This window comes from Siphateles boraxobius, unplaced genomic scaffold (assembly GCF_051911475.1).
Source record: "Siphateles boraxobius isolate OS27281-9 unplaced genomic scaffold, OSU_SipBor_1 11, whole genome shotgun sequence".
Lineage (NCBI taxonomy): Eukaryota > Metazoa > Chordata > Actinopteri > Cypriniformes > Leuciscidae > Siphateles > Siphateles boraxobius.
In genome coordinates, this window is record NW_027508711.1 from 1,397,894 (window position 1) to 1,417,862 (window position 19,969).

General features: G+C 41.4%; 1 protein-coding gene across 1 annotated transcript in view; it reads right to left on the reverse strand.

The window, feature by feature from the left end:
- The window catches only part of LOC143697641 (bile salt-activated lipase-like), a 29,093-nt gene that overhangs the window by 7,697 nt on the left and 1,427 nt on the right, over positions 1 to 19,969 (reverse strand). Inside the window, exons 2-10 of the mRNA XM_077194135.1 lie at positions 18,560 to 18,707; positions 18,310 to 18,429; positions 17,754 to 17,951; positions 17,027 to 17,157; positions 16,606 to 16,713; positions 16,153 to 16,267; positions 15,640 to 15,826; positions 8,303 to 8,506; positions 8,018 to 8,215 (exon numbers count right to left, since the gene is read on the reverse strand). Coding sequence (XP_077050250.1) covers positions 8,018 to 8,215; positions 8,303 to 8,506; positions 15,640 to 15,826; positions 16,153 to 16,267; positions 16,606 to 16,713; positions 17,027 to 17,157; positions 17,754 to 17,951; positions 18,310 to 18,429; positions 18,560 to 18,707 — 1,409 coding nt within the window. The remainder of the gene's footprint in view (positions 1 to 8,017; positions 8,216 to 8,302; positions 8,507 to 15,639; positions 15,827 to 16,152; positions 16,268 to 16,605; positions 16,714 to 17,026; positions 17,158 to 17,753; positions 17,952 to 18,309; positions 18,430 to 18,559; positions 18,708 to 19,969) is intronic.

Consider the following 19,969-nt stretch of genomic DNA (forward strand, 5'->3'; position numbering starts at 1 on the left):
ACTGACTGGGGATACGATTTTGTTCAAAAACACCTTGTGTAAGGACGAGAGGCAGGCGAATATATTGGCCAAAATGCTCTGTTCGATTTTTCTGAGATCATCTACTCTTCCCTGTGGATGACCTGTGACCTACTTTCTGTAAGATCTGAATTTTTGAGTTTGAATTTTTGAGATTGAATTTTAGAAAACTGAATTTGAAGATCTGAATTTCTTCATCTTGAAAACTTGAATCTGAATTTTTTAAAACTGAATATTTGCAGTATAAGAATTCAGAACAAAAAAACTATCTGTTTGAAAATACATGTCTATAAGATTCAGCCATAAAAACATTTAAATTTGTTAAATTTCAAATCTTCAATATTCGTTTTTAAAAAATCAATTTCAGAACCATTTAAACTACCACCTAAAATTCAATTTTAATATGAATTAACTTTAAATACAAATTCATTAATTTGCACGTTGTGTCCGAGCCCGGCCCGGCCCGACACATTAACTGTAATTATGAGCCCGAGCCCGATTTAAACCCGACGATTTTTTAATAGCCTACGTGGGTCGTTATAACTGACGTTCTCAACTACTTTCTATGTTACTTTCCCCCACCCGCCGCAACATTAATGTTTTGTCCCGCTCCTGCCCACAAATAGACTTTTTTTCTGTACCTCCAAAATACAAATACTACGTGTCACCATAATACACATCAGCATAAATGCTCCTGATAAATTTGTTACTAAAGTATTAACTTTAAAGTCCCTGTAAAGTCAAAATGAAGTATGTGTTCTGAGTTTGTCATATTACAGAAAAATGTGTTATTAGCCACCCAGCCAAATTTGAATGATAAAAAAAGCTGGCAAGTACATAAAATAAGCTATCAAAATCTTGAAAAAATGAGTAGTAGTCTCTGCTCTCAAACGCTGGGGGCGTGTCCGCTGGCTGCGCTGTAACCACGCCCACACGCGGGACAGCTGCCGTTGCCACACTCAACTGTCACCCGCTACAGCCGGAATTGATGCTCCTAGCAGCTTATTAGGTTGATTATAACATAAGCACACAAGGCAACTTACACTCATTGGTGGGCACGCACTACCGATGATGGCACCACCTGTCGGCGCGACGGGAGGATGAAGGCCGAGGCGGGAGATAGTCGTTCGGCCCCATTCAGTAACAGCGGATTATCAGTGAATCCCAGTTGTCTCCGACGAAAGTTTATAAAACTATCCCGTGTAAAATGATCACTACAGAGGCTGGTTTTGGTGGTGATCCGCAGCTCTCTATCAAGGTGGCTGTTCACAAAATTAATCCACCTCTTCTTGATGTGATTGTTTTTAGGAAATTTAAATAAGGACACCGATCTGTTTTGTACATGATCGCATCCAGGTAGTACGCATTTCCGTGACGAAGACATAGCTAACTAGTGAACTGTACGCTGTAGTAACAAATAATAGTACTGACAGTAACTCGCAATTGAGCGCCAAACTGATGCGAATGTGCTCTATTTATATTGTTAGTGGAGCGGCCAGCCTCAGTGGCTCGCTTGCGTCATCAAGTAGGGGCGGGGCCAGGAGCTCAGGGCTCCAGTGCGTCCTCGAGCCCCGTTTTAGACCCGCCCAAAAAATCCGGAAAATAGCAATGGTGAAAAACTGTTTAACGGTCTAACTCCACAATTCAGTACTTCACAGTTCACAGTCTTTGTAATATGTTTTAGCAATACATTTCTAATATTTATAATTTGTTTATAATTTTTTTTAAAAATTGCCTTTACAGGGACTATTGCTTGTTATTAAAGCACACATATAGTTGTTCTTGTTGCTTTTCTGCAACAGATGAATAAAAATGTATTAGTTTTTATATGTTTTATTCATAAATATTTATAGTTTGTGGGAGTCCCACGATTCGCGAATCGTTTTATTCTCCCGCAACCCGCACACACGCATGTGCATTACCGCCCGAGCCCGCACTCGGCCATCGAATCTAGTCCCGCTCCGCACTCTATTGCGTTGGGAGTGCACGTCTTTAGATCAAGGGCCCGGCCCGGCCCGAGGATAGTGACAGGAAATATTGTCGGTTCGGGTCAAGTTCGGGCTCGGGCAGAGCATCTAAGCTCTAACTGAGAGTGACATAATCACAAAACTAAACAACGAGGGCATCATCAACGCATGATGCCATGTCTAAACGCAGGATTTTGCTGCATTAGGTAAAGCAATGTTTATTTATGTTGGCTGCCAGGCATACAGTAGCACTGCTTGATTTTTTGCTCAAATTAACAGTTTGTAAACGTATAGTTACGCTAATAACAAATGTTTTAACGTTAGCGTTCATACTGGGAGGTTTAAGTTGTTGCTAGGCAACGTTGGTTAAAACTACATGGTTAGGAAATCTATTAAAATCAAATGTGATTTTTAAATAGCATATTTTATCAGTAAAATCCCGTTTCTATTCATGGTGATCTGAGGGGGCGGGAGAGTTCTGTTGAGCCCCTCACTTGAGTCACACACAGACTTCAACATTCAGGATGCAAACCACAACAATGGTAACAAGTTTTTTAAAATTAATTTAATTAATTAGACCATTACAATTTTATTTGCTGTCTCTTGTCAGTATAACCCCAATAACGATAGCAAATAAAATTGTAATGGTAAAATAAACAAAGCAATTAATTTATTCATGCCGCAATGCACTCTGGGAGTACAATTCCTCAGATCACAGATAGAATTAAGTTGACAAAACTTAAATTAAGTAAGAAGAACTTGATGTAATTAAGTTATGCTTACTTAATTAAATTAAGGCAACGAGTTTGCACAATTGAATTAAGTAAACTGAACAAATTTGTTTTTACAGTGTATGATATGGATGAGATTCGGACAGGAGACCGTAGATCTATTCGCCTCATGCAAAAACTACCATTGTCCTATGTTCTTCTCCATAAAGGACTACAGACATATTTGGCTTGGACCAGTGCTTTCCGGAAGAGTGACCAGCTCTTCATTTCATGGGCATCCCCTCACAAGGGGAATCCCATATCTAAGCAACGACTCTTACACTGTTCTTGTGGACTTTGGCTTGTGGACGCTATAATTTTGGCATATGAATCGAAGGGAGTGCAGCCCCCAGGGGACATCAGAGCTCATTCCACGAGGGGCTTAGCCGCCTCTTGGGCTCTGTTCAGGGGAGTATTGCTGCAGGACATTTGCTCCGCTGCCAGCTGGGCTTCTCCCCATACGTTTGTACGTTACTACCGGCTGGATGTCACCAGAACCTTTGCCACACACATGTTTTATGACCTGCCTGTACACAGCAGTTGTGTGTGTGCATCAGTATGGCGGGTTATGATTATGGGATGTGTCAGGCACCGCCCCTTTGGGTGACCGTCTTTCTCTGGCTTACAGAACCTCACTGTGAGTGTATTGGGCAATCGGGGAGCTGTCCATATCTCTCCGATAGGTGGATCTCGAACGTGAGATAATGAAAGAGAACAATAGGTTACTGTCGTAACCCCGGTTCTCTGAAACATCGAGTGGAGAGATCCATCAGCTTTGCCCCGCTTGCCGCATGAGAAGCGAATATTCTTACTGGAGAACAGCAGCGCTGCAGGCGTTATATGCTCTCAGGTAAGGGGGTGGGGCCTTACCTGGCATTGGCTGCGCGCTTCTGTCTGTCTTGCCAGACTTGGTGCAACTGGATGCTTCTGCAGAGGTCAGGTACGGATGCCCTTCCCATGGGTGGATCTCTCGATGTTTCAGAGAACTGGGGTTACGTCAGTTACCTATTGTTTCTCTGGGCGCAAAAGTTTTGAAATATATTTTTTCCTCCCTCCTAATTTTTTTCCATCGCCATTTCCCTTTAGGGGCTTTCTAAGAATGACTAACTTTAACTGAAATTAAAATGAAATGGAAAATACAAAAAAAGAGAAAAAACTATAATAGTTTCTCCATATCTCCTATTTTCAATATTGGCACCAAATGGAATTGCTATAGATAGGCCAAGTATCGTAGTACTCTTTTATTATATGCATGTTATTTTTAGTTATTTCAAAAATATTTAAAGCAATTAATGCAGCAATCCGTTTTTTTCTGTCATCCTAACCGTAGCGTATCTGGACTGTGTCAGGATGACTCATTCACTCATATGTAAAAATGCTTCCAACCTCTCTGACTCTGGTCCATTACTCCAGCCTGGCACCACAGAGTCTGGGTCCTAATTGCCCAACTGACACTTTGTGGCATACATGAGAGAAAAAACCAACAGCCATAAACTCGAACGCCCGAGCCTCAAAGAGATCAGTATCTCCTAACACCCTCCTTTCTGCGGAGAAAGGAATGCCAGGTGGTCTAAGAGTGAGAGATCTTTTCACGCACACACGAACCTTTCATTAATGTTCTCATATAAAGTCTTTACCGAGATATATTCGATATGTTTTTATGCTTGCCTTTTTCCCACATAATATTGGGATGACCATGATGTTATCATAGTATTAAATTAACTAAAAGTGCTTGTAATTATGCATTAAGATGTATCTCTGTATTTCTAAGCCCTTTTTATGCAGTTCTTGATACCTACAGAATCCCCTGGGGCTGACCAAGCCATATATGTATATGAGCATACCTTAAAATGTATTTTACTATGTTTTACCATCTTTTGGAGTGATTCTTACCAAATTCTGACGCGGTCATAAAACATGCAAATTGGGCCTCGACAGGACAAAGGAACACTTTTGCCGGTCACTTTTCTCACACGTGATTGGTTCATTCACGCGAGAGAAGGCATGAACCGAATTGCTTTAAAGAGACGCGCCAAGCTTCTCTCTCTCTCTTACTCTTCTCTTCCCTTCGTGAACTTCTTCAACTAGCTCTCCAAGCTCTTCAAGGCTCTTCCAGCCTTCTCTTCATTTTCCTTTGTTTGTTTCTTTCTACAAGTTTTCATTTTCCATTTTTGGATTCTCTTTTGTTCATTTCCACCGAAAAGTGAAATGAACTTAGCCTGAATCATCTGGCAAACTTTACCTGCAACACGGACCACCTCTCACGTGAACGTGCAGCTACGAAGGACTCCGAGAGAGTCCGAGAGCACAACCTCCGAGGCCACACACACAGGCACGCTTTCAATACAACACATACAAGAGAGCTGTATTTGCAAGTATCGTATTTCCATTCAGATTTAGATGCGTTTAAGATTGTTTAGCACTGCTTAAGGTGTTTTGATTCTTGTTCTCTCAGAGGTTTTTGTCCAGGTAATTTGCCATTCTGTAACCCCTTCTTCTCCCTCTTTCTATCACTCTCTGACTTTCATTGTTATATTGTATTGTATATACATTTTATTCCATTTAATCGTAGTCACCGATATACGTAGTATTTTCTTTATTTAAACCATATATTCTCATTTATTGATTCGGGTTGTGCTCATATTGAAGTCCCTTTAATGTCCGATCAAAGCTACGCGCTGTACAGATTGTTAAATAGTATATTCTTTTATAGGACAAGAGAGAGCTGTTTTTCATGGCCAAGAAGAACCGTCTCTCTTGAAAGTCTATAAAAAGGATAGCTCCTAGGGCTGGGTACCGAGTTCGGTACTTTTTAGGTACCGACCGAATTGCCTCAATACTACCGAGTATCGAAACATGTCTTGTTTTTCGGTACCAAGTTTCGGTACCTAAGTGGTTAATCTCGTCAACGTCAGTTAAACAATAAACATGCAGCATGATTGGCTGTGGCGGAAAAACACTAGTTTACGCGGCTGCCCAGAGACGCGGCTCGTCGCACGTGAGGCTGTAGTGTGTGTGTGTGTGTGTGTGTGAGTGTGTGTGTGTGTGTGTGTGTGTGTAAGTGTAAGCGTCTAACCCAGATAGATAGAAAAAATGTGGAAATGATCAAAAGTGTACCTATGTACCCGACTCGATGCCATAAGCACACGATGCAATATTTTCGACAAGATAATTGCTGCCAAGACCAGCAACACGGTAAATCTGATAAGGCACTTAGCGCACAGAATACACTCGAGAGTAGAAAGTTTATCCGCCTTCGACTACAAGAACTGGAGCGCGTCACATAAACCAAAACTCAGCGTATAGGATACTTGCCTCACAGACATGAGAAATAGTTCTATATATGTTCAAAATATGTCTACTTTTAAACGAAACAATTAGAAATAAATAGTTTGATTACCTAATCCATATAGGCGCACGCGCGTTCACTACTGCAGGGATAACGAGTCAGCATCGCAAATTCGCAATAATCATCTTTGCAGCCAACACGTTTAGTAAACACTTGTTCATTAATAAACAATTAAAATATTTCCTTGCTATCATTTCCCGACACATCCATAATCATTAGGCTACTTTTGCCAGTGCTTTGCGCAAGCTTCATGTGTGCTGAGCCCGAGCATATATCCCGCACCCCAGTAGCCTATATTTAATTCAATTCACATTTATTTGTATAACATTTTTCACAAAACATATCGTTTCAAATGAGATTTACAGAAAATGCATGTGTCTAAATTACAATTTAGAGTGATCTTTTATCTGGGGTTACTGTGTGTAATGCATTTCAATTAATTTTCATTCCGTTTCATTGTTAAACAATGCATTAAGTTAAGGCAGAAACAATGAGCTCATTGAAGTAAAGAATACATGTTGTTAAATGATTAGGAAACATAGAAAACTTTAGCATTGGTGCTTTTTTACAGACTCAAAATATGAGTGTAAAAAAGTCAACAAACTGAAAAAATAAAAGTTTTTTTTTTTAGGTAATGTTATATTGATAAAATTGGTATCGAAAAAAGTATCGTTTAGGAACCGGTATCGAAGTCAAGGTATCGGTATCGGTATTGAAAATTTTGTTACGATACCCAGCCCTAATAGCTCCTTTGTGATTTGATAAAATATCATATGGTCAATTTGGTCAAACAGTTATGGTCATATGGTCAAACCATTCGATAACAAGTTCATTCCATCATATTCTGACCAGTTTGTTAAAATTCACTTTATTTGAGCTAAGAATCGCTACATAGCGTTACATTATTTGATCACGCTCTTATTCATGCAAATGCCTTTAAACTATTCAAGCGCGACAAAAGAGAATGCGCTATTTATATCTGTTTACATGACGCACAGAAAGATGAACGGCAGTATCTTCCGCACACACAGCGCATCAGAATCGAGTTCTCTTTCGTGCTTGATTTGAACAATAACAAACAATTATAACAAAATGTCAATTTTGTCAAGTATCCACATAAGAGCAGTCTTAAATGAGTTAAAATTTTAAATAAACGTAAAGAGTTGTGAGAAAATCATTTATTAACTACATTATTGTCAGCAGTGGCAGATTTTAAAGTGACAGCAGCCACTAATGCCGTCTGTTATTAATGTTGATCAAAGAACAAAGGTAACAGAAAATGACTCACTGCTCTTTAAAAGGATTAGTCTAAATTTAATTAATAATTAATGCAGTGCAGATTGTTTGCTAACTTTATCAAATTTCTGTATATTTCCTACCTGTTAGACAGGAAGGGCACAGGTAAATATGAAATTTACTATGGGTTTATGTGAGGATTGTTTTAAGTTCACTTAAATTAAAAGTTGCTATATTTTTTGAAGCCTAATAAATGTAAAAAAGTGATAGATTTCAATTACACTGTAATATTGAATGGCTATAATGTTTAAAATTGGGGGGAACAAATCAATTACATTGAGACATCAGTAGCAGTATTACTATCAATGATACTGGCCTTCATTCATTAAAAGATGCCATTAAACAGGCATTAAAATACAATGTCTTTGTTATTTCTACATTAATTTGATTAATTTGGAGATTAACTGTAAAATGACTACATTATAAAATATATTAAAAACTTATAAAAAACTCAAGGGTTTTTAATCATGATTAATCAGAAAAAATGTGTGATTAATCTAGTTATTTTTTTAATCGATTGACAGCACTAATATCATTTAATTATTATAGTTGCCTCTACACATTAAAGTAGAATAAAATAAAATATAATAATATTGTAAGTATTTTAGTTTATATACCCAGTTTGAGCAAAATTGGTCCAGTAGGCGATCATGTATCTGGAGACGTCACGATGGCGAGGAAAGTAGCCCAAAGGAGTCTCGAACGGCTTCCCAAACACATACTGCAGATCATCAGCGTGATCGGCACCCATCCAGAGTGGAAAGACAGGCATGCGAGAAGGCTCGGTGAACAGGTAGGAGTAGGTACGTGCAGATCTAATGGAGAAAAAAGGTTGTTTTAAGGTTTCTACTATTCAGTTCACACTTTAGAGGTCAGTAAATAAGAAGATGAAGTCAGCTTACTTGGCATGGTCTGTGTGGAGGTACAGGGTTGCTTGGGTTGGCACCAGGAAGATGTAGTCCGTCTCAATGTCCACAATTGTTTTCTTAATATCCTTATCACTAGGGTTACTACCCCAATTGACCGTGTACTCCTGATAAGTTGCGACACCAGCGTCTTGTCCTCTAGCTTCAGACAGGGAAATCGAGAGTGCCCTGACATCTTCCCTGTTATAAATCAATAGGAGTTTTTTTTGTAATTATTCCGTTGTTTGAATTATTAAAGGCCCCATGAAACAACTAGACAAGTGCAATTTTTCTGCAAAGGACACATCAGTTTGTCTCTTTGTTGAAAGGCCAGTTCCCTTTAGCTTACATCACTGTTTTTCCAGAAAACAATTTTTTTTAAATGTGTATATTCCCATACAGTAAAAAATTGATAATAATAAAACAATTTATCTTGAGCAGCAAATTAAGAATGATCTCTGACAAATCATGAGACACCGAAGACTGGAGTAATGATGCTGAAAATTGTGCTTTGCCATCACAGGAATAAATTACATTTTCAAATATATTAAAATATAAAACGTCCCGGGTTACGTATGTAACCCTAGTTCCCCGAAGGGACGGACGCTGCGTGTAATCGCAGTAGGAACGCCCTCCAGCGTAACGCGTCTGAAGCATGAATGAAATCAGTCAATGGAGAGATGGAGCGTCATGGCGAGTGACGTCATCGACCAGGAAGCTATAAATATCCCCTGAGCACACAATACACCAGCTTAAAGTTACTGAAGCAAGCGACCCAAGGGGATGCCGGGAGTATGGTAGCGTCCGACTACCACTGCGTGTAATCGCAGTGGGAACGCAATACCCACATCCCCATACGACCAAATCCCTGTCGTGTGTCATTAGGAGACACAAACCGACGAGAGAACCTGAGCCCCGGGAGTGGAGCTAAGATCAAGGGAATAAAATCTAACGAAAGTGTGCCGTGAGGACCAGCCTGCCGCATCACAAACGTCCTGAAGAGAAGCTCCTGAAAGAAGAGCTGTAGAGGCAGCCATACTCCTGGTGGAATGAGCCCTTACAGCCAAAGGTGAAGGCTGATGGGCCGAACCGTAAGCAAGCGAGATGGCCTCGACCACCCACTTGCTCATCCTTTGCTTAGATGCCGGACACCCTTTCTTAGGTGACCCAAAACAGACAAACAGTTGTTCCGATCTCCTCCACAGGGCAGCTCTGTGGACATAAGCATCTAAAGCCCTAACGGGGCACAGCAAATTAAGTCACTTCTGGTCTGACGTCAGAAAAGGCGGAGGACAGAAAAGCCTGCAGAACTATATGTCTAACAAAAGTAGTTGGCACCTTAGGAACATAACCTGGTCTCGGACAGAGAAAGGCCTTAACCATACCAGGAGCAAATTCCAGGCACGAGGGAGCCACCGAAAGTGCTTGAATATCTCCAATTCTTTTTAGAGATGAGATAGCGAGAAGAAGGATAATCTTTAGCTTAAGAAACTTTTCCGAAACTTCCTTGATGGGCTCGAAAGGAGCTAGGGAGAGACCTTCTAAGACGATGGCCAGATCCCAAGCTGGTACACTCGTGCGAACTGCAGGCCTCAGCCTCAAGGCGCCACGAAGGAAGCGAGATATAAGTAGTTGTCTCCCGAGAGAACCTCTGCTCGAAGGGGCGTGGTAAGCAGCTAAGGCCGCCACGTACACCTTCAGTGTGGAGTGGGATAACCCTGTGGAGAGACGGTCCTGCAGGATATCCAGCACTGTACCAACCGGGCAGTTAACTGGGTCCTGCTGGCGCTCTCCACACCAAGAGGTGAAAAGTTTCCACCTCGCGGCATATAACTTCCTCGTGGCGGGAGCTCTGGATTGGAGGATGGTCTCAACGTTAGCATAACGCGACGACAAGGAGCTCCCAACACAGGGCCTTGGGACAGAAGCCGAGGATCTTTCCACATAACCAGGGCGCGATGACACCGTCGCGAACTCATGATCATGCAAAGCGGATTTCCCCTCGGGGAGAATCCCCTGGTTCTGAGCCACCACTGTAACGGTCTCATGTGCAGGAGGTCAAAAGGTATCACGTTGGACGCAGCTGCCATGAGACCTAACAGTCTCTGGAACTGTTTTACAGTGGATGACTGGCCTAGCTTGATCTGATCTACTGCGGCGAGAATCGAAGCAACACGAGCAGGTGACAACTGTGCCTGCATCGTCGTCGAATCCCATACTACACCGAGAAAGGTGGTTCTCTGTAATGGAGAAAGAACACTCTTCTTGGCGTTGCGCCTCAACCCCAACCTCTTGATGTGAGCAAGAACGACATCTCGATGCCGAACCGCCTGTTGTTCTGATTGAGCTAGAATTAACCAATCGTCTATATAGTTCAGAATACGGATGCCCTGCAGCCTCAGCGGGGCTATAGCCGCATCCATACACTTCGTGAACGTGCGGGGTGACAGTGCTAGGCCGAACGGAAGAACCCGATATAGGTAAGCTTCGCCCCCGAAAGCGAACCTCAGGAACTTCCTGTGTTGAGGTAGGATAGATACGTGGAGGTAAGCGTCCTTTAGAGCTATCGTGACGAACCAGTCCTCGGATCTGATTTGACACGATCTGCTTGAGAGTGAGCATCTTGAATTTGAGCTTCCCTACAGCTCGATTTAAGAGACGCAGATCTAGAAAGGGACGCAGCCCTCCATCTTTTTTCGGAAAGATGAAGAACCGGCTGTAGTATCCTAACTCCCTGCTGGGTGGAGGAACCCGCTCTATAGCTCCTTTCTCCAGGAACTCTACTAAGGGAACCAGCCTCTCGAGGCTGGCCTCTGGATGAACATCCCGAGTGACAGACACAGCGCCCTGTAACGTACTGGCAGGGAACAGCTGGTCTGAGCACTCCACAACCCTCCTCGGAGGGGGCGAGCGTCCCTCGGGAAATCACTCGCCGAGTCTCTCTACGCCCTGTATAGGCAGGGTTAGTAGAGCAGACCCCTGAGGGCATCGGGAAAGACAGGGCACCGTGTTTTTGTGCAGTGAACTCAAGTCTTCCACGATGGGGACCACCCTCAGAGTCCTGACGTTCAGCACGTCAGGATTTTTTAGACGCGGCCTTCTTGGCGATAATGACTGTCCTCAAATCAGCCCTACCCCGAGAAGGTCGCGCCGGAGAGCGCCCCACCTCGTCCCTCCAGTTTCTCTGCGGGGGAGCACGAGACGCGACACTCCGTTTCTGCTGCGCTCTTTTTTTAGTACTCGGCGGCTGGGACTGCCCTCGCTCAGCAGCCCCAGCGACACGCACTTTAAGGGGCATAAATTTCTGAAAAGCAGCCGCCTGTTTCTTCTCTTCCTGTGACAGAGTGAAGAGCGTCACCGAAGAGGCCCGCAGGCGAAACTGGAGCATTTAAAAGGAGAGTCTTATCTTAATCCTTCATAGAGGTCTGCCAAGTGTCTCTCTGTGGCCACCATGCCATAGACCGGCCGATAGATTTAGCTGTCTCCTTGGTGGCCCGGAGAGTGAGATCAGCAGTCTGCCTGAGCTCATTAATCATATCCACAGAAATTTCACCCCCCTCACAAGCATCTTTAAGCAGGTCAGCCTGATAAGCCTGCATAATGGCCATAGTGTGTAGACATGCAGCCGCCTGACCCGCCGCCGAGTAAGCCTTCCCTACTAACACAGAAGTATTTTTTTTTTTTTAGTGGCTTAGAGGGCAGAGCCGGTGCTTTAAGTGAAGATGACGAAGCAGGAGTGAGATAGCTAGAGAGCGTCTCCTCTGCCTTCGGCATGGTCACGTACCCTGAAGCTTTTGCACCAAAAATGTTTCCATAAGCATTAGACTGGTTAGTATAAATTCTATTTGAAACAGGTCTAACCCAGGTCTTTGAAACCTCAGAGTGAAGATCTGGGAAGAATGGTAAGCACCGGCGAGAAGGCTGAGGACGTGCAGACAGAAGTCTTTCATCTAATTTGCTTTTATTTCTAGACTCCTGCCTATCAGTTGGCCACTTTTTTTTTTTTCGACTTTTTTTTTTTACAGCCCGAGATAACACATCTATCAGCCCCTCTTCAGCAGTATGCTGGAGTGACGAGTCAGTTTCTTCTGATGCAAAACTCGACATCGAGCTCCTCAGAACTGGATAATCTAAGTTCGACATCATGTGCCTCGACCCGGGCAGAAGTAACCGCTGCAGCGCGTGCTTCCAGAGCCGGGTGAGAGGCACTAGATCTCGCTGGAGATAGCTGAGATAGGGCGGAGCCCGTCTCAACGTCGCCAGTGAGATCCATCTGCGAGCCCCAAGACAAGCGCCGCCGCTCTGCCTCAACAGAAGCGGGACCCGAGCCTCGGGGAGCTCGCGGCAAACCACTCTCCTCGAAGAGCGATCGCCGCGAGCAGTGGCGTCATGCCCATTCAAAGTGAGGGGGCACGTGCCCCCTCATATTTTTCCTCCCTGATAATTTTTTTGATTCCTATTATGCTCCATAATTACCAGAGCCTATAACGACTCAAATGTAGCCTATTCTCAGGAATGTGATTTTTCCGGATTTTCCGATTTGCCGGAGTGAAAAGGAGAGGAGATATGAGGACATAACAGGCTGACGTGCGTACAGATTTTTTCCTTCCTTTCCAAGTATCAACAAGGACGTATTTGCGTTCAGCTTGTTCACCTGCTCAATTTCGTACCTCAGTCGCTCTCGCGCTACAGTGGTATCGTTGTCAGTTGACAAAAACATCGCCGTTAGGCCACCAGTAGGACTGGCCAATATCGATATAAAAAATATATCTATATATTTTTAAATGTGATATGGAATTAGAACATATCGATATAGTTCAAATTTGCGCTATGATCCTTGCTCCAAACAAGCTGCTGACTGCTTTTGTAGAAATACATATCGTGCATTCTATCAGTTGCAGTTCTGGCGCCTCCGTCTCAACAGCATTAGTGTACGCTACAACGCGACAAATACTCATATCAAATGTTAGCGCAGAGGAACGGGACACATCAGTTCAGTGAGTTCACAAAAGTTAATTATTTGCATGTGCTTTAAAGCCTTGCCGGTTAAACATGTCATTCACTGCAGATGCGCTGTTCTAACATGCGCTTAACTGAGCGCGAACACCCGACGCGCACATGCACTAAAAAAGCCTGTCTAACAGCGCCTGGTTACTGGACTAAGTTATCTTTCGAGTCTTATTTTGCTAATACTCTCAAATACACACAAGGTTACTCACAAATACATAAGGAAAGTTGGTTATGTCTAAACTGAAGGCAAACCGAGAAAATTGAGAGAAATCTGCTTGTCAAATTAGACGCGTTGCGTACAGGTCTTAAAGAGACAGTAGCCCTAATAATAAACATGCAGATGCTTGTCGTTAAAGGGATAGTTCACCCAAAAATAAAAATTCTGTCATTATTTATTCACTGTAATGTTGTTCCAAACCGATATTAATTCATTTATTGTGCTGAACACAAAAGAAGATATTTTGAAGAATGTGGGTAACCAGACAGTTGCTGGTCCCAATTGACTTCCATTGTGAAAAATATACTATGGAAATCACTGGGGTACATCAACTGTTTGGTTACCCACATTCTTCCAAATAACTTCAACAGAAGAAAAAAACTTATTCAGGTTTAAAACAACTTGAGAGAGTAAATGATGACAATTAAATTTTTTGGGAGAACTATCTATTTAATGTTAATAAAACAAGAAAATCTGTATATTTTCCTGCTTTTTTGTCCTTAGCCAATCACATGCCTGATTCTTCTGGATGTGTAATAAATCGGTCAGCATCAGCCCGCCCCTTTTTCCTAATATGGTGTCTGTGTATATCAAATCAGCGCTCTAGAATCTTTGCTGTGTATGTTCAAGCAACTCACTCGTCTCGCACGTTGAGCTGGCAATGTTTTACATATGGTCTTGAAGTGGTAAGTGGGCAAAGCAACAAATCGGCATTTAATTCGTTATCGGATGATATTAAAAGGTAGTGGGATTATTTGTGGTTGACCTGGAAATTTTAACTTGATCAAATATTTATGGATTTGATATTAGCTGCGAATTCAGAGCATTAACTTAAGTTGTGTCAGTGTAACGTTATCGATAGCTAGCCTAGTCTAACCATCAGAAAAGAATTGCCTCAGATTGTGCCCCCCCGGAATTTTGGCTTACATGACGCCCCTGGCCGCAAGCGCAGAGTTCTCAAGGGAAAACGCTCGCAATGCTCACAATCGACCCCCTCGAGAGCCGACTGGGCATGCTGCAATCCCAAACAAGCAACACACAGCTGATGTGTATCCCCACCCGTGATGTATCGTGTACAGGGGGAAACACACTTTCTATATTGCTCGCTCGTCACTTTGACACTCATATTGGTTTATATATATATATATATATATATATATATATATATATATAGTGAGAAATTCCTGTCTAAACAGACAAACACAATCGCTAGATTTCAGACACACACAGAGCTTGCTGAAGTAACAAAAAGCTGGCGTATTGTGTGCTCAGGGGATATTTATAGCTTCCTGGTCGATGACGTCACTCGCCATGACGCTCCATCTCTCCATTGACTGATTTCATTCATGCTTCAGACGCGTTACGCTGGAGGGCGTTCCCACTGCGATTACACGCAGCGGTAGTCCCTGAAGGGGAACTATATTATATTAATATATAAAAGTCATTATAATTGTAATAATATACTGCCTGGCCAAAAAAACAAAAAAAAAACTCGCAGTTCGGATTGAAATAGGTAAAAACGCTTAAGAGTCTATGGATCATTATTGCAGTGATTATTATGAAGTGTGCAGCTTTTCATTTCTTAAACAGCCATGTAGGAAGACAGATCATGACCATACTCCAGGATAACAATGTCAAGATTCATCGGGATCAATATGTAAAAGAGGGTGCATGACGAATCATGTTAACTAATGAATTGGCACCTCTGAGTCCAGATCTTAAATTCATTGAAAGTCTTCGGGATGTGCTGGAGGAGACTTTACAGAGTGCTGGCCACTTGCATTGTCAATACATGATCTTGACCACAAATTCAATTTTTGGTCCCAAATATTTTTTTTTTAAATCTGAAAAGTACATTCCTTAAGCTGCAGTTTTTTTTCTCCTTTTTTTTTTCTTTCACAGATATTAAGCATATGTTTGAAATATATTGGGGCACAAAAATTGCAGTATGGGTCTGTTAAAGCTTACTTTTGCCAACTCTTATCTTTAAATAGTGCACAAACAAAACATACATAAACAAAAGCCACAAAACTCTGTCTCTGGCTTTATGGGGTCTTTAAAAATTCTCAAAATGATTCCAGATGACTCTTTGATGTAGCACACTTACACAGGGGTGGACACCAGAGCATTGTTGATAGTGGGGATATCAATGGTAGCAAAGATGTGGCCGTCCATGTCATTGACTCCAGCGATGTAGTCAATGTCAGCAGCATTTTGGAAAAGGGTTTCAGGCTCGCCGGGGATGAAGTCACCATCAATGACTGGGGACAGAGCCAGTTTGTGCACAATGGGATCTGGAAAAGATAGTCAGATTTGATCTTTTGACTTTGGGTTGCATTTACTGTGGTTTGAATCAGCAGTTTAACCATTTTAAAGGGATAGTTATTATGTCATCATTTACTGACCTTCATGTCTTTCCAAACATGCATAACTTTTATACACTGACTTGTTCACTGGTATTCCCATTCTTTGTAATTATATAGAAAAGAACGACTTGTCGTGCAGGTTTGGAACAACATGAGAGTGAGCAAAAGATGACTGAATTTTAATTTTGGTTCAACGACTGCTAAAAAAGCATGTAAAGGGCTAAAACACAAGTAGCCACTCTGAATGTTCTTACCACTAGCAGATGTACTGAAGTCCACATTCCCAGCAAGAGTAACAATCTTTGGATCTGTCATCTTCAGACAAGCCACCATCCCACTATCAGTAGGACATCCTACCTTCATTGCGATCTAAAGGTGCACACATACATTTTTTTTACCCATATAGTTTTGAAGAAATAATTGTACCCTTAGAAATAACCAAAGTTGTGATATATATTCATTAATTATTAACAGACAAAAATCATTGAAATGCCAGTCTGTATGTGAAACAGAACAGGCGACTTCACTAAATAAACACTTGCAAGTGTACAGTGAAGTGTTTCCCAAAAGGTTGGGGATGAGAGTAAACTAACCCCCAAGGATTTTGGGACCACTGTATATTAAATGTTAGTACTGTACACAATGCACTAGGTCTGTTTTATAATGAGTATTCAGTAATGTGGGACATTCATGAAGACGATGTTCACCTTCTCAGCATTTTGTCGTGGATTTCTGTTGATGGCCCAGGGACAGAGAGCAACACCACTCTGTGAGATTGCTCTGCGGACCAGGCCCTTGTTTTTAGGGGAAAGAATCTATGCAGGATGGGACACACAACAGATCTTAGAACCTTCAACCTTTATTACCAAGGACCTCTTTTGGTTTTCATACCGATAATAAACAAAGCCCTCACACAAACCTGTTGCCATTAGATTTGAAGTGAAAACATTATTAGCCAAATTATGAGCCCTTCAAATAAAGAGGGCTACTTCAACAGTTTGCATTATTGTGAAGACATTTTCAAAAATGACCTCGTCCTAGCAAACATAGCCAGACCAGCTCATGTACACCCGCTCATTAAAATGTAATATATAAACCTGCAAGCAGAATATTTTTTTGATGTAGCACCTGGAAGTTTACGCTGGCTCCACCTGCTGACTCGCCAAAGAGAGTGATGTTGTCTGGATTACCACCGAAAGCTCTGATGTTCCTGTGTACCCAAGCGATAGCGGCATGCTGATCCCACAGGCCATAGTTTCCTATCAACCAGGACATGCTCAGATCATCAACATCACAATCAATTGTAAGCAGATCATGCTTTTATAATGGCCTTGCTTATATGAAGTGGCGAACACGTAAGACCTTCTAAGATTATGGGAGGGTGAGTTACAATTGACTATTACAGGGGAGGATTGGGAACAGGTCTAAGAATAGGCGAATAAGACCTCTGTTTGCAACAGAACCAGATCTATTCAGCTCAGGATTGCACATAGAATGCACATCACACTGTTCCTTAAAAGTAAATTTGACCCAAGCAATTCTGCATTATGTCTAAAACGTAAGGTGGAAGTGAGACACTATATTCATTGCATTTGGGATTCTTCTGTAATTAGAATTTACTGGTCACAAGTTGTTCAATGTATGAGTCGAATGTTTGGAGTTGAGTTACAGTTGGTTCACTTGTCTTTGATTTTAGGTCTCCCAAATATACTTTTGCCAAACAGATTCGCTAGACGATTATTTGACATCCTAGCCTTTGCTGCTTGGAAAATATATATTGTTATATTGGAATATATTGTTCCCTACCGTGATGTATCATATTTGTATAACTTATATTCAAATGAAGTTTGAATACCAGGTGCGTCAGCATCTCCGCTGCTGAGGAATCCGAGGGCTCCGACACGGTAGTTGAAAGTCACCACGATGACATTTCCTCTGTCTGCAATCTCCTTTCCATCATAAAGGTAGTTGTCCAAGAAGTTTGCACCCATCCCACCACCCATCAGGAAGCCACCACCATAGATGAACACCATAACAGGCAAATTGGTAGACACTGCCAAAAGGAGGTTTCAAGCCAGACAGGATAAATTTATACATTTGACTAAATTATTGTAAATTAAAATGTTAATCTTAAAAGGCTACTTCACTCAATTATGACTACATATTTGTAAAATGCTGTTCTTTAGTTCATCATAAAATAAAAATTCTGTCAGAATGTTCCCATCAAATACTGTCAAAACAACATTGGACCCCATTGACTTTCATTGTATGGACAAAAATGTTTTGCCCAAGTCATACAAGTTTGGAATGACATGAGGGTGAGTAAATGATCACAGAATTTTAATTTTTTTGGTAAACGATCCCTTTAACATACTTTTTTTGTCTTGTGAATTAGAACAGGTTCGCATTACCGGAACTTCCGTGAGGGACCCAGATGTTCAGGTAGAGACAGTCCTCAGAGCCCAAGACATCTTTACCGAGAATATTGAGCTGCAGACACCTATTTCCGTACTCGGTGGCTTTCAGGACGCCTGTGCAGGTAGAGTCAGCAAGAGTAGGCTGTTAATACACTCACTCACTAAATATTAGACCCTAGCTTGTCCTAATAATTAGTGCCTAAAAAGGTCTAGACAAGCTTGCACGACAGACAGTTATACGCACCATCCCAGCCTGGGTGAGGAACCGGCTTCGCCAATCTGCCAGGTTGAGCAGCGAAAGGAATTCCCTTGAACACGTCCATATAGCGGAAGAGCCCAACACTACGACTCTTTCCCTGTACCATCCCTCCCTCCGTGTACACAGATCCCAGCTGCAACATGTTCACAATTAAATTTGGTTAGAAACTGCAGCATAGCATAGTATTTTGAGTATTTTTGCCACATTGTATGTAATTCTTTTAGCAGGAAACCCATAAAATAAAAAATACTTTTCTATAGTATCAGGTTTAGATTTTTATTTAAAATACCAAGTTAAAATAAATGTGATAGGATCATATATTTTTTATTATTTATAATATTGCGTTACATTATATTATGCTTAAGAGTTAGATTTATGTTCAACATATTATTATGCTTAACACTTCATTATTATTTGTTAAGCTAATAATAATGTAAAGTTATATTGCTAAAGAACAAATAATCAAGTCAATTAATTAAAATTATATCTATTTTAATTTTAATTGATAATGGGGGAAAATATGAGATGAAAGGAAAAATTATATATCAGTGCTTTTTTTGTTCTCTACTAAAGCTTTTGCTTTTGTTTGCGAAACTGCATTGCAAATGCAGATTTTCTCTGGGAAAAGTTAACGTTTTTTATCATGTCCCCTTATGGGGCTACATGTTAAAGTTAAAATAGAAACAATCTTAACTAACAGACTTGATTATTTCTTATTAATATAATACTTCATAATGACTTCATAATTAAACTATTTAACTACTTAGCCAACTATCTTTCTCCCGAGCTTTCTTATCTTTTCTTTATCTTTCTTCTCTCTCTCACTCAAAAACACACAAATACAGTACGGATAAACGTGTTGTCAGCGCTGCTATGACGATTTTATCAGTAAAATAGTTTAACAACTTCAAAGCAACATGGTGTTTCTTACTAACGATTAGCGTTAGCAATGTATTAAAGGGGTGGTAAAATGCCCTTTTCACAAGATGTAAAATAAATCTCTGATGTCCCCAGAGAGTGTGTGTGAAGTTTTAGCACAAAATACCCCATGTCACTTTTTGAGGGATAGCAAAAACGCACCGTTTTGTGCCTGGCCCTTTAAATGCAAATGAGCTGCCTCAGAGGGCGGAGTTTCAAGAGCTCTTGTGTGTTAAGCCTGGTTCACACGGCAGGATAATTAGGCCGATTTTAGCCCCGATTTACCCCTTCCGACAATCTTAAGTATGCTCCGATTATGGTAAAATAATCTGATCAGATATTCCTGCAGTGTGTGGTGTTAAGAGTGCTCTCGTCTGCTCGGAAGGACATCGGGACCGCTCCGATCTCAAATCGGGGATATCCAACATGTTGGATTTTTTTGACCCGATTTGTCCTCGTGTGTGGTGTCCCCCGGGG